The 15,729-nt window shown below is 41.9% G+C and overlaps 1 protein-coding gene across 1 annotated transcript; it reads left to right on the forward strand.

Annotated features, from left to right (window-relative positions):
- Positions 1 to 10,985: 10,985 nt before the first annotated feature.
- CER1 (cerberus 1, DAN family BMP antagonist) lies at positions 10,986 to 15,729 on the forward strand. Its single transcript, XM_055428208.2, has 2 exons — positions 10,986 to 11,492; positions 13,417 to 15,729. Exons 1-2 carry the CDS (start codon positions 10,986 to 10,988, stop codon positions 13,729 to 13,731), a joined length of 822 nt encoding a protein of 273 aa, XP_055284183.2. The 3' UTR covers positions 13,732 to 15,729.

Here is a 15,729-nt window from a genome sequence, read left to right on the forward strand (position 1 = left end):
ACAGGGGAGGAGGGGTAGGGGTGGGACAGCTGGGGTTTTGAAGTTCCATATTACCAGTGAGAGCCTTCCCATGTATTAGGACACTTGGTTGAACATAGAGGTGTTTCCAGCTGTTGGAAGAACCTAGAAGACTGATTTCTTTTTAAAACTCCAGTATGCCTTGCTTTCATGCATGATCTTTTATAAAAAATTGGGATATAATTGCTTTGCAATGTTGTGCTAGTTTCTTCTGTACAATTAAGTGAATCACCCATATGTATACATATAATCCCTCCCTTCAGGACCTCCCTCCCATCCCCCAATCCCACCCCTCTAAGTCATCACAGAGCACTGAGCTGAGCGCCCTGTGCTGTAGGGCAGCTTCCCACTGCTGCTGCTGCTGCTGCTGCTGCTACTGCTAAGTCGCTTCAGTCGTGTCCGACTCTGTGTGACCCCATAGACGGAAGCCCACCAGGCTCCCCCATCCCTGGGATTCTCCAGGCAAGAACACTGGAGTGGGTTGCCATTTCCTTCTCCAATGTGTGAAAGTGAAAAGTGAAAGTGAAGTCGCTCAGTCGTGTCTGACCCTTAGCGACCCCAGGGACTGCAGCCCACCAGGCTCCTCCATCCATGGGATTTTCTAGACAAGGGTACTGGAGTGGCTTGCCATTGCCTTCTCCGAGCTTCCCACTGCTGCTGCTGCTGCTAAGTCACGTCAGTTGTGTCCGACTCTGTGTGACCCCATAGACGGAAGCCCACCAGGCTCCCCCGTCCCTGGGATTCTGTATTGATGTCAAACCTGATCTCCCAATTCATCCCACCCTTCACTTTCCCCGACTGTCCAGCCTCCTTGTCCAGCCACATCGCTACAAATGCAGATCTATTATACCCAAATCTTATTATAAAGATATAAAAGTTAGGAAATAGCTTTTCCACTGACAGAAAGGATTGTTTGTTTTGCTAAAGGCTTGTTTACTGGTAAGGACTTGGGTGATAGTTATTTTCTCAGAATGGTTCCCCAGTGAGGCCGTATTCTCAAAATTCCCCTTTATATTCAGTAAGTGACACACTTGCTACATGTATTGAGGATTCATCAGGGCCCGAAAGAACGTGTGTTGGTTGTTCGTGCATGTGTGCTTAGTCACTCAGTCGTGTCTGACTCTTTGTGACCCCATGGACAGTAGCCCACCAGGCTCCTCTGTCCATGAGGATTCTCCAGGCAAGAACACTGGAGTCTGTTGCTATGCCCTCCTCCAGGAGATCTTCCCAACCCAGCGATCAAACCCGTGTCTCCTGCATTGGCAGACAGATTCTTTACTGACTGAGCCACTAAATATCCCACTAAACGGAGACAATGGTGGTTTGAAGTGTATGGGAGTCAAGAAAGATTCGCCTAGAAGCTGAAGGACAGAGAAGTTCAGCTGAGACTGACATCCAGTAAATCACCTTCTTGCCTAAGATTTCCCACTGAGCAGAATCCTTAGGTCATGTTGGTGACTAGCCATGAATAGCAGGCCTCTAAGAGTTTCAGATTTGAATCAAGAGTGAAACTTTTGCAAATGTGATGAAGGCCTGCCCGACTTTATAGCAAACTCAGGCTCAGGGTCAGGTACACAACAGAAGGCAAGCCTTACTGGAAAGTTCTGCTTTGCTTTAGCACTTTATTCTCATGATTTTTCACAGTTTGTCTCATGCCACCTTATTACTTAATTCCCACACCTCAGAGGGAAAAATGTGTAATATTTTAATATTTATGTTACAGATACTTAACATTATGCTTCTGCATAGGTGTTGCCAAGATGGCAAAGCCAACCTTTATTTATAGAGGGTAGAAAATATAAATCTGTCTAAAATCTTTCATGAAAGGAAGGTCTTAATATTTCCAGAGTTGATTTTGGTGCCTACTCTTGGAGAGGTTTAGAGAAGCGTTGTCAACACAAGGTGCCATTGTTTTAGGTTTCCTATCCATGGCTTGCGTTTTTTTCCCCCAAATTTCCCTCTCTTTTGGCAACTTCTCTTTACATTCTGTCCTACATTTGGCCTCGAGACAGTTGAAAGCTTTGCAAGTTGATTTTCCGTTCCCATCTGAATTTTAGCTTAGCCGTGGAACTGTTTTCCATGTGTTTTTAATCATTTGTCCATGTGTTATGAGCTTAAAGGGACAATATGGTTCCCTCAATCTGCCTGCATTGTAAAAGCAGAAACTGGCAAGGTGGCCGGTGGGGGAACAGTTTTCAGACAGATGCCCCCTACACTCATTTCTGTTGGTGATACACCATCCCCATCTTCCAACTAGAGGAAAGCAATTTATGAGCTGTGTAAAGTTCCCTAACACAAGAGTTTGCTGGCCTGAGTTGCCTTTTCTGGGAATACAATCATCTTTCAGAAGAGATTTGCCTGGGACTTGTGGCTGGTATGACAAAGTTCAAAGACCTACTCTGAGACTGTGGCCAGGTTGGAAAATAAAGTTTTATTTTGAGTCTTCCCAGATCTAGTGGAAATTTGATTTTAAAATAGAGTCTAAACACAGAGAATTAAGGATAAATTCTCCAGGACAAAGTGATACCTCTTAGAAAGCAAAGCATGACAAGGACCCATGGCAGAAGTTGCTGTCCAAAATTTTTCCTGGATTTGATGTGTTGAAGTCAACATTCATTAACCTAAGTGTTGAGTGAGGTGCTGGGAAGGGGAAAGAAGCAGAAAAATGCATTCAGCAAAATTTCTGTTCTCCAAGTTGCTGACTATGCAGTCTCCAGCAAACATAGACCTTGCCTCTGAGGAGCCTCTCCTCCTGGTTAGGAAGACACACATGTATTCAAATGGAGCCAGCGCTCAGGAATCACTAAATGGCAGGGTAAAGAAGGAGCTGTAAATAAATCCTGGTGTTTCTGGGTGAGGTGAAAGTGAAGAGAAAGTGTCTGTTAGTTGCTCAGTCATGTCCCACTCTTTGCTACCCCGTGGACTGTGGTCCACTAGGCTCCTCTGTCCATGGGATTCTCTAGGTGAAAATACGGAGTGGATTGCCATTCCCATTTTCAGGGGATATTTTCAACCCAGGGATCAAACCTGGGTCTCCTGCACTGCAGGCAGGTTCTTTTCCATCTGAGGCACCAGGGAAACCCTATGGGTGAGATGACTCCTAGTAAAACTTCTATTCCCCAGAAAGCTGGTTCGATGACAGGTTGGCTCCTGGAGGTTAAGATTTCAGGTTTCTCATAGCTCTTTTGCCCACTCTGACCTCCCATTCTTTCACCATTTTATTTAGGACCAAATTCTTAAGAAATGAGTTTAATGTTGCAGAGCATTCTAGTAGCTACACGGAATCATGGGTGATCCTGGGAAGAAAGATTTAAAGGAGTGCCTAAGCAAAAAGCTAGATTTCAGTGGGTTGATATGTCAGTAGAAGTGAGAAAGTGGAGTTTGGGCTTGGACAATTTTTTTCCAATATTTGCCTGGGAAGGCAGAAGACACCATTGAAGAATAGAACCTGGAAATTGCTGTGAAATCAAAGAGGCATTTATAAAAGCTTCAAAACAAGCACACATTATATAAATGCTGATAGGTAACTGGTGGAGTGAAGGGAGTTGAATGATATGGGGTGGGAGAGACTATTAATAAAGGAAGTGGGGAAGGATGGATTCCAGGAACAGAGCGGAAAGGAGAAAAGAATTGTTGTGGTCTGACAGTCAAGTAAAGGAAATGCTCCCATCTGATTGCTTCTGTCTTTCTCTGTGGAAGAAGGGGGTGAGGTCATTTGCTGAAAATGTCGAGGAGAAATGAAAATGAAAGGCAGAGAAGTCAGAGGTTCGAGATTATTAGAGAAGACTTTTAAATGATCTACCTGGAAAATGAAGAGAGAGTTTGACTAGAGTAATAGAAAGATTGCTGGGTGGAACTGACAGTTCAGTTAAAATGGGAGATAATTTATATAGAGTCAATTTTCACCATTTTGTCATTGTCTCTGCCAGTATTCTATGTCAAAGTAGCCCAGGGAAGAGGGAGCGGGGTGTTTCCAGGTTTGGAATTCTACTAGATCATGCAAGAGAAAGGGGAGCAAGGAAGTTGGGAATATTGTAAAAATTTGAAATGACGGGCCATGTATCCAAGCTGGATAGGGAAGAAAATGAAGACCAGAGAATTATAGATATCCATTCATTCATTCATTTTATACAAGTATTTTTGAACATCTACTACAAGAATAGACCTGAAATGGTAAGTAAGAAAGGCAGAACCCCTGCTTTCATGGACTTCAAAAGCCAAAGTGGAGACAAATATTAAATGATCACACAAGTAATGATTCAACTGCAATTCTGGTAGCACCATTATAAGGATGAGGCAGAAAACAAACGCTGTGGAAACAATTGAGAGAATAGAAGCCACAGAAAGTTGCCCTGAGAAAGTGGAATGTGACATTCATATTCTAGAGGTGGAGCAATTCTTGGGGATAACAGGGGTCAGAATGTAAAGGGGACGGAGAGGCCTGTTGAGTGGAAGTTACCAGGTTGCAATCAGGGTATTGAATAGGACATCATGTAACACTGACAGCCAGTTATTTGTTCAGACCCATCCTGAGTTTACCCAGGATCCTGAAGTGCATCCTCAAGTTACCCAGGCTGACAATAGGATTTGGGGTGAAAAGAAAGGCAATGAGCCAGATGAGGAAGGCAGGGCAGGTAGGATTGTTTCTGGCAAGGTTTAGGGACATGAAGTCAAGTCCCTGAGATCATGTTGCTTATAAACTGTAAAGGCAGAGCCAGGAATCAGATAAAGTTTTTCTGGCTTCAAATCTGAAGCCACTTACACTTATATTACTCTCTATCAGCTTTCTGCAGTGAAAGTTGATCAGGGTAAATTTTAAGAAATAGCAAGAAGGTGATGACAGAGGTTTAGGATCAGTGAAGACATCCTGGACTGACTATAATTAGAGCCTGTGGGTGGTGAGGGATGGATGGACGGTGGAGGGTGTGGCGCAGGATGAAATTGCCTCTGCTGCCTTGGCCTACTTTTCAGATTTATAGGAGCCCTCTCTGCCATCTTGGTAGGTAGCTTATTTGTCATGTTTAGGTATTGTCCATGACTTGTGCATGGTAATAGATACAACTTATTTGTCATATTTAGGTATTGTCCATGACTTGTTCACGGTAATAGATACAGCCCCAGTAGCAAAAAATAAAATGCTTCCTTATGGTGTGGGAGTGATTTGGACACAGAGCAGTAAGTTCGCTGAAACGGAATGATCTGACCGTAAAAGGCAATACTGGACTCAGTGCCTAAATGTGGAAATAGAGAAGTTTTATAATATGGTACATCATTTGGTATTTGTCCTTTTCTACCGGCTACATTTTTTTTTCAAGTGGTATGTTAGTTTGCCATCACTGCCATCACAAAGTACCACAGGCCTGGTGGCTTAAATGGTACAGATTTGTTTTTTCACAGTTTTAGAGGCGGGAAGTCCGGAGTCATCGTGTTTGTAAGCTTGTTTCCTTCTTTGCTTGGCATGTAGATGTCCATCTTCTTATGTCTTCATGTGGTCTTTCTTCTGTGTGTGTCTTTGTCCCAATCTCTTTTTTTAAATGATGACATCGATCTTACTGGTTTAGGACCCACCATAGAGGCCTCACTTTAATTTAATTACCTCTTTAAAGGCCCTATTTTCAAAAACAGTCACATCTGAGGTACTGGGGGTTATGACTTCAACATATGAATGTGGAGCAGGGGGGACACAGGTAACATTTTTTTAAAAATAATTTAATCTTTTTTCATTTAGGCAAAGGCTTTCAATTAAAATTTGCCTTAAATTTCCACTTTCCCTGACGTCCATCAGTGGCTCTTTCACATTAAAGTATTTTAATTTAAAATTTTATTTATTTGTTTTAATTTAAAAGATTGATAGCCACATGGCAGGACAGCAAGCCTGGGAGATCAGAGGAAGGTTTACCTTTTATCATACAATTTTTTTTAATGATCTCAATCTTGTTACTATACCTATATATTACCTAATCAAAAATGAAATATTTGCATGACATGTACTGTACTGCATTCTGCAATCTTTATTTGCAAATATTTATCAAATAAAATGAGCAGAAACACAGTCTACTGTGCCTTTGGGATTAGCATCCACCTGAAAGTCCCCCATCAGTACTAGGAATGGTGTCTGCCTTGGTTTTCCTTGTGTAACTCATTTTGAATAAACTCCCTCTAGAGCACAAACTTCACTAGGCCTGGACAAGGACACTCTCGCTAATTTGTCCCCAGGACCTAGCACAGAGTTGGCACTCAGATATATTCTGTGTGAATGAGTGTATTCATGAGTCCAAAAAGTGAAAGTCCCTTCTTTGGAGAAGGACTTCCTAATGTTTCCTTTCTATAGAGAGTGGCAGGGAGGAGAGTGCAGGGGGAGAATTCTATGTTTTAAATAATTTACTAACTAAATCATGATGATAAAGAGTTTAAGGGGAAATCACTTACTCTTAAACCTTAAATTTGCTTCTTTCCTTGTTCTTTGGTCAAGGAAAGCTTCTGCCTTCTTCTGAGTTCTTTTTTAAATAATCTAAATTCCAACGGTCTTGTTGCTACTCTATATTTTGAGAAGACAGATAGTTGTGAAGCAGTGGCATGTGCTCTAAAGAGATTTCTTCCACAAATCCATCCACCCAGATTCCCCTTTCTGTCTCTCTATTTAGCTCTAATGCCTACCTCCTGCCCCAATATTGCCTCTCACCTTTTGTTGATTTAGGTCTGGGATTTTTAGAAAAGAACTGTCTCTTTTCCCTTGGAGAATACTATACTGCTTTTAGCTTCTTTCTGAGAGTCTGGAAGAGGGACAGAAACCTGTCTGTTACTGTTCTCTCACAGACACCCTGGGAACTCCTGAAGACAGCCTAGTGCCCACACAAACAGGCCAAGTTGAACTCAGAGTTCAGGTCATGCCTAGTACAAGTTGTCAATTGAAAATAGTACAGTTGCACTCTCTGGCTCACACTCTGGCGTCAGGGTGGTCTCAGGGAGCAGATCCAGGCAGGCTTGGGCTCATGAGATCTCAGGCCTGCCTTCTGCTTTGGCGTTTGCTACAAAGGACATCAACAATTTGCGGTGCTGTCTCCATACCACAGCTCCCTGCTGTGTCTGGAGACCCCCACCACACCTACCTCCATTTGGTTTCATCCAAATTGGGAGATGACTATATGCTCATATTACCAAAGACCCACAGAGGCAGCATATTTTTTGCTGAAAAACTCCACAGTGTTTCTGTTTTGGAGAATAAACTGTACTGTATCACATCCACAGCTTTAGCACTGAGGAAAGGACACAGTGGTGAAAGGTGAATGTCTCCTGCCCTTAGCTGCAAAAGCCAGGGGCTGAAGAGAGACTTCCACACTATTGGACTCATCACAGAAGGCTTTACTTCACTGGCTTTCCCTTCAAGATACTTAAACATTTCTCAACTTGAATAACAGAACAGCAAAAGCAGATCCTCCCTGAGCAGTTTTTAAGTGACATTTATAAACACCAAAATTAATATCAGAAGAAGAGAGTTTAGGACTAAATAAAGGTTAAATATGGATAACTGACATTCCTACAGCTAATATAATAAAGTTATAAATGAGTGATATCACTAGACAACTTGAGTGCAGAAACTAAGTTTTCATCATTTTTTATCATCTTCTAGTGTCTAATACGATGCCTGGCCCACCAAGTGACCCTTCTATAAATTTAAACTCAAAAGAAACTATTTTAACCGTATCCTGTGTTCAGAGACAGGAAATCTGAGACTCCAAGAAGAATTTCTGGAATAGACTTTAGTCTGGGAAAATGCTGGACACTGTGATTGATGGCAGTGGAACTTTAGGCACTGAAGAGTAAAGTCTAAAAGGAATTAGGAACCTAGAGGGGTGGGAAGGATGCTTAAGGGCAAGGCAGGGAATATACGGATACATGTAGCTGATTCACTTTGTTGTACAACAGAAGCTAATGCAACATTATAAAGCAATTATACTCCAATAATAAAGATTTTTTTAAAAAACTGAAAATTAATAAAAGGAATCAGGAACATATCATATTTAGCTCCCACACCATATTTATAATTAAATGGCCAGCTAATATAAATTATACAATTAGAGTGGCCAGTTCTAAGACATCAACTGCATTGGATGGCTGAGGGAAATTAAGAAATTCAAACAGCAGGCAATTTTTTAAAGAACTCTTAAAAATGACAAATACTAATGTTAATTTAGTAGGGAATACCAGACCACCTTTTCCAGTGAGTCAACTTGTCGAATGAGGTAGCCAAAGTATTGGAGTTTCAGCTTTAGCATCGACTCTGATGCTGGGAGGGATTGGGGCAGGAGGAGAAGGGGACGACAGAGGATGAGATGGCTGGATGGCATCACTGACTCGATGCACATGAGTTTGAGTGAACTCCGGGAGTTGGTGATGGACAGGGAGGCCTGGCGTGCTGTGATTCATGGGGTCGCAAAGAGTCGGACACGACTGAGCGACTGAACTGAACTGAACCAGACCACCTGACCTGCCTCTTGAGAAACCTGTATGCAGGTCAGGAAGCAATAGTTAGAACTGGACATGGAACAACAGACTGGTTCAAAATAGGAAAAGGAGTACGTCAAGGCTGTATGTTGTCACCCTGCTTATTTAACTTATATGCAGAGTACATCATGAGAATTGCTGGGCTGGAAGAAACACAAGGTGGAATCAAGATTGCTGGGAGAAATATCAATAACCTCAGATATGCAGATGACACCACTCTTATGGCAGAAAGTGAAGAGGAACTAAAAAGCCTCTTGATGAAAGTGAAAGAGGAGAGTGAAAAAGTTGGCTTAAAACTCAACATTCGGAAAACTAAGATCATGGCATCCGGTCCCATCACTTCATGGCAAATAGATGGGGAAACAGTGGAAACAGTGTCAGACTTTATTTTTTAGGGCTCCAAAATCACTGCAGATGGTGATTTCAGCCATGAAATTAAAAGACACTTACTCCTTGGAAGGAATGGTGTGACCAACCTAGACAACATATTAAAAAGCAGAGACATTACTTTGTCAGCAAAGGTCCGTCTAGTCAAGGCTATGGTTTTTCCAGTGGTCATGTATGGATGTGAGAGTTGGACTATAAAGAAAGCTGAGAGCCGAAGAATTGATGCTTTTGAACTGTGGTTTTGGAGAAGACTCTTGAGAGTCCCTTGGACTGCAGGGAGATCCAACCAGTCCATCCTAAAGGAGATCAGTCCTGGGTGTTCATTGGAAGGACTGGTGTTGAAGCTGAAACTCCAATCCTTTGGCACCTGATGTGAAGAGCTGACTCATTTGAAAGACCCTGATGCTGGGAAGGATTGGGGGCAGGAGGAGAAGGGGACGACAGAGAATGAGATGGCTGGATGGCATCACCGACTCAATGGACATGGGTTTGGGTAGATTCCAGCAGTTGGTGATGGATGGGGAGGGCTGGCGTGTTGTGTTTCATGGGGTTGCAAAGAGTCAGATACGGCTGAGCGACTGAACTGAATTGAACTGAACTCTTAGAAATCAGGCATAACTATTAAGAAGAATAGTAGTTCTGGAAAAAATATTCCAATGGGTCACTTCTTAGAAAAAAAGATTAATCATTACTGAGAAAAGGGGTTATGTTCCAGGATTATGTGTGTTACTGAGAGCAAGAAATATGATTATCGAATTAAAACGGGAGAAAGGCAAGCAAGTGTTAGGTTGATTCCCAATGGAAATACTGTTCTTACACCTTTGTCTGATTTATAATGTTTTAAAAGGATAGTCATCTAACAAAATTTCCTTTGATCCCTGAATACTCATGTTTGCTCCATCTTTATTTAACCTGGTCATCAATTATTGCAGAATAAAGAAAATGATGTGGGCTCAGCCAGCTTCATGCCCCAGAGCTATCAAACCTGGTTTGTAGAATCCACATTTTCAAGTCTGGCTCTTTGTTTTGAGAAAAAAAAGTCAGTAGGGTGGCTTGAGGGAAAGACATTTCCCCCTCCTCACTGAGGGCTAATGAGCTGTCAGTCTATTACTTAGAATCCTGTTGAGAGATTCGTGTGAACAATTGAAAAAGTTTATCTGATTATTAACCAGTTGTGAAGTTTAGCACCAAGTATTTGATTCTTAAGGTGAGAGGATTACTTGGGAATTGTGAGTTTCCATGTGTGGAAAAGGAGACTATATTCTCTTTACTGTTACCATGCAAAAATCAACAACCCCAACCATATCTCGGTTATAGGAGCATCCTTTTCTCAATGAATGTAACATCCCTCTATTTCTTCCTTTCTCTTTCTTACAACTTTTATATATTTCTTTGACTGCTCCTGTGTGTGTGTGTGTGTGTAGAGCCTAATGGCCTGAACTTTGGTTAAACGTATACATTAATTTTTACCTGATACACTCCTCTTAAAGAGGAGAAGGAGGAGAAGGGGATGACAGAGGATGAGATGGCTGGGTGGCATCACTGACTTGACGGACTTGAGTCTGAGCAAGCTTTGGGAGTTTTGGTGATGGAAAGGGAAGCCTGGCGTGCTGCAGTCCATGGGGTCACAAAGAGTTGGACACGACTGAGCGACTGAACTCTCTCTTAAAAACATGTCAGTTCTATCTCAGCACAAAGCAGATGCACCACAGATGTTAGCTTACTCTGGCCCTAGTAACAGTGATGGGAAATCCAGGCAAAGATGTGTTGTTTTCACTAATACTGCTTCTTCAATCTCAGACGATAAAGTGTCAGCTAATTACCCCCTGGGTCCCTGGCTTTCACTGGAGCCTTCTAAAATACACAAAACCAAAATGAAGGCAGAACACTATTAGCACTCCATAATTCAAGCAAACAAGAGATGTGTTTACTCTGCCTGGCTACTGACCACCTGCCTTCCCATCCCACAAGGCAGGTATCCATATATAGCATCTCCCTGGTCACAGTCCTGCAGGGAGTGAACTTCCTTCTGGGCCTCACAGTCTGTGAATCTGCAAGAAGCGGGCCCCGACAGCATGCATCTTCTCTTCCTTCAGCTGCTGATGCTCCTGCCTCTAGGGGAGTCTGTACAGCGTGGGCATGGTCGCCAAAGGCAGAGTTCTGTCTCTCTCGTGCTCCTAGAAAGGAATCGCAGAGAGCTCTCCATGGGCACTCAGGAGGAAGCAGAGGAGAAACCAGATCTGTTTGTGGCCGTGCCACACTTGATAGGTGCCAGCCCTGCAGAGGAGGGCCAGAGGCAGAGAGAAAAGATGCTGTCCAGGCTTGGGAGATTCTGGAAGAAGCCCGAGAGAGAGCTGCACCTGTCCCAGGGCTTGGTCAGTGAGCAGTTTTTCCCTGGGACTTGGGGCCTCACTCAGCTGAAGGATAGGAAGCCAATGGAGAAATCTCCTCTCCGGGAAGAAGCCAAGAAATTCTGGCACCACTTCATGTTCAGAATGAGTCCAGCTTCTCAGGGGATCATCCTCCCTATCAAAAGCCACGAAGTGCATCAGGAGACCTGTAGGACAGTGCCCTTCAGCCAGGTATTTGTTCTGGGTGGGGGCGGGGATCCGGATTTTCAGGAGGGAGTGGACAGCTGGGATGGGTGAAAAGCCAGGGACGGATGTGCCAGGAGTCTGAGTCTCACTTAATTTCTAGATTTGGTCCTTGAACCTTCATCATGGGATTTGGCAAAGTATGCTCATATTCCCTAAATTTCTTTCTAACCTTGGAAATGCTGCAAAGATGGTATGATGGCACTGCTAATGTTAGTAACCATTCATATTGATCACACGAGCTTTTTTTTTTTTTTTTGGTTTTATTTGTTTTTACACTGGTGTGATCTATCTGGAGAAGTAATTGATTGTACCCCCAGTTATGAAACTGGGAACTTAGAGTGATCACCAGAACTTCTCTCTAGCTGCATCTCTACACTCTATTAGACATGGATGAGCAGGTGGGTTCCATCTGCAGATAAGTGGGATACGTTGGACTTCTCCCAAAACATGCATGTATGATGGTCTTAATCCCTGTATTTCGCACCCAGCTACTTCATAGGTCTATCATCTATGTCCAGGTTGTTAGGCAGAAGTTGCCAGATTATTTCTAGCATTACCATAGCAAAAATGATTTAATACAACAGATTTTCTCATAAGCTTTCAAAAAGTAATCTTGATGTGAAATCACATTTCCTCCCCTTAGAAATGCCTGTCTCCAAATTCATGTTGTGTTGGCTGATTTGTGGTTAGGATGATTGATTCCACACTATTAAGACCAGGGAGCATTCTACTATCTGTTTCCTCCAGTCAGTCTGGCAAAGCCCATGCTCCAAATGTTAGATTAAAATTGAGAAATTGCATCAGGTCCTTAAACACAGAGATGCTGAACCAAAAGCAATGCAGGGTAGAGTAAAATTTTACAGTCCACTAAAGCTACCCAATTAAGCAGGCAGTATTATAAGGTAATTGACTGTGCAAGGCAGTTAAGTATTCTAAAAAGCCAAGGATATGTAGCAATGACAAGTCAATGATCAAATAATAATGACTGCTTTGTTGGCCCATGTATAATTAGAAAATTGCTCCTAAGAACCGGGCAATCAAATTTCCTTTGAACTCTTATTCTGAATTCTATTGCTAATCAAATTAAGAGTAAGGTGTTTGGCTCATATATTTTGAAGGGCACGTAAAGCTAGGTGTCTGGGGTTATGGGAGAGGCAGAGATGATGTCACACAACATGATTTAGAGGTGTCGGTGCTGCAACTTTGCTCCATGCGACTTTAGTAAATTTGAATGTACTATAAACACTGAAAAATAGGACAGAATTAAACTCTCAATGTTCTGATCTATTCTGCGAGCTATTGAACAAATATGTATTGAGAATTTATTATGCACAATTCCCTGTGAAGAGTAGAAGGATAAGACACATTATTGACAAGAAGCGAGCCATTAGAATTTTTCAGACCAGTAACATCAAACTTAGAGTTTGGCATTCAAGTGTAGAGTAAACATTTTCATATTACTTTAGGTATTTCCTACAGGTTAATTTATTAATTTACCCAATAAAAGAAATTTAGTTGAGGTAGCTCTGTGCTCTTAAGATACCATTACTTGGATATTTAAAATGTATCCAACATTGGGAAGATTTTTAAATTTTAGTCTAAGTTATCCTCAGGCTTGGGAGGGCCTCCATGGTGGCTCAGATGGTAAAGAATCTGCCTGTAATAGAGGAGAACTGGGTTCACTCCCTGGATCAGGAAGATCTCCTGGAGAAAGGAATGGCAACCCACTCCAGAATTTTGCCTGGAGAATTCCATGGACAGAGGAGACTGGTGGGCTAGTCCATGGGGTTGCAGAGTTGGACACGACTGAGCAACTAACATCCTCAGACTTAATAGTCTAGAGCTTCTGCATCATATATGTTAAAGAAATGACTCAAGATAATTTAACGGAGATGTGTTTGCCTTTTAGACTATCACCCATGAAGACTGTGAAAAAGTGGTTGTACAGAACAACCTCTGCTTTGGAAAATGCGGGTCCCTTCCTTTTCCTGAAGCTGCGCAGCACCCCCACACATTCTGCTCCCACTGCCTGCCTGCCAAGTTCACCACGAGGCACTTACAGCTCAACTGCACCAGCCTGGCCATGGTGGTCAAGGTGGTGATGCTGGTGGAGGAATGTCAGTGCATGGTGAAGACAGAGCATCAGCATGGCTACCCCGAACAGGCTGGCTTTCGGGCAGAATTTCATGGCCATGATCCCTTTATCCCAGGATTTTCAACATAAATTAAAAAAAAAGAAGAAGAAAAGCTATCTTACTGTTATCAGGAAAATTACTGATTACTCAGTCTGAAATGTTAAGTGGGTATGTAATATTTTAAGAGAAAGATGGTTTACAAAATAGTTGTGAAAATGAGTTAGAGGTCATGATATTTATTCATCCATTTATCACTGCACATTTGGGATCCACTCTCGACTCTGCCACTAACTGGGTATAGCATGTTAATGAGCTGCAGAAGATTTTTCCTCAAGTTTTTCATCTATAAGGGAGGGACTTGAACTAGACGATTGCTAAGGTCCTTTCCGCTACTATTATTACATGATCTACTGTCTACAAGTTTTGGTAAGAGCCCTCCATCTGAAGATGGAAAAGAAATAAACTAGACCATAAAATGGATTTCTTTAATAGCTTGTCAAACCATCAGCAAATATATATACATATTTATACATATATATATATATACGTATGCATCTGAGCCACAGTCAGCTCCAGGTCTTGTCTTTGCTGATTGTTTACAGCTTCTTCATCTTCAGCTACAAAGAATGTAATCAATTTGATTTTGGTATTGACCATTTGGTGATGTCCATGTGCAAAGTCGTCTCTTGTGTTGTTGAAAAGGGGTATATGCTATGACCAGTGCTTTCTCTTGGCAGAATTCAGTTAGCTTTGGGAAAGCTGGAGAAGTTTGAGGGCAGAAGGAGAAAAGGGCATCAGAGGATGAGATGGCTGGATGGTATCACCGATGTAACAGGCATGAACTTGGGCAAACTCCAGCAGATGGTGAGGGACAGAGAGGCTGCAGTCCATGGGGTTGCAAAGAGTTGGACATGACTGGGTGACTGAGCAACATATGTATGCGTGTATATATACATATCTATGTGGTATTTGTAGAGAGGATTCCTGATCCTTGTAGCTGTCTCTGCTCTCAAGCCATGTTTTATTTGACTTGTATCAGATGATTAAGTAGGTCCATTGGTAGAAGGAGTTTGGTGTTTGCTTGCCTCATTACTTTTTATACTTCCCATATAAAATTCTTAATGTCGGGTCTCTAGCTTTGAAGAAGGAACACAGATGTTACTTTTAGTGGTTTACATAGGGATAAGGGGGCGGGAGGAGAAGGGGACGACAGAGAATGAGATGGCTGGATGGCATCACCGAGTCGATGGACATGAGTCTGAGTGAACTCCGGGAGTTGGTGATGAACAGGGAGGCCTGGTGTGCTGTGATTCATGGGGTCACAAAGAGTCGCACACCACTGAGCGACTGAACTGAACTCAACTGAACTGAAGGAACAATCAATTATCGGTAAACAAACTAGTACCTAAATTATGGGGAAGGAAAATATATGATCAGTATCAGGTTTAAAGTTTAATCCAGAGATGTTGATGCAAATAACCAAGGAATTCCTGTAGATGTCAAATTAAATAAACTGCAAATGATTTAAAATTTAAAAAGCAATTTACAGGTGAAATCCTTTTCCTCATGCATTTTGGTTTAGGTAGTTTAGTAATGGTTCTGTGTTTGTATGACTGTGTTTGTGCTACTGCATAAAAACTCTGTTACAAATTTTATTCTGTAAATGCCACAGTTGCAAATTCTGAAAAGATTCCAAATATTTTAATGTATTAAATTTTCATGTATGATGCATTCTGGGAAATATTATAGCATTCATTTGTCTTCTATTTTGCCCTTATTTGTCTTACATCTCCCATAATTTAAAGGCACTATTGGGAGATTATCTAGTAAGAGTATTTCTGAAATGGCTTCATAGGCTAATGACACTGGTCCAAGTATTTCTTTTAACACTGCAAACCGCTTTCTGTTAAGGTCCTTCAATCACTGTCTGTCAGTCATTTCTCCTGTGTGTATTTATTTGTATGAAAATCGTGCAGAACTGACTTTCCTTAAACCATATTTCTTTTTCTAAAATCATTCTCTAAAAATTCATCTTAAAAATGATTTTATTTGAATCCCTTTACTTTCAGTGTATCCAAGAATGTATA

This window comes from Moschus berezovskii, chromosome 7, assembly GCF_049115385.1.
Source record: "Moschus berezovskii isolate FMDL1 chromosome 7, NW_MosBer_1.0, whole genome shotgun sequence".
In the NCBI taxonomy this organism is placed as follows: domain Eukaryota; kingdom Metazoa; phylum Chordata; class Mammalia; order Artiodactyla; family Moschidae; genus Moschus; species Moschus berezovskii.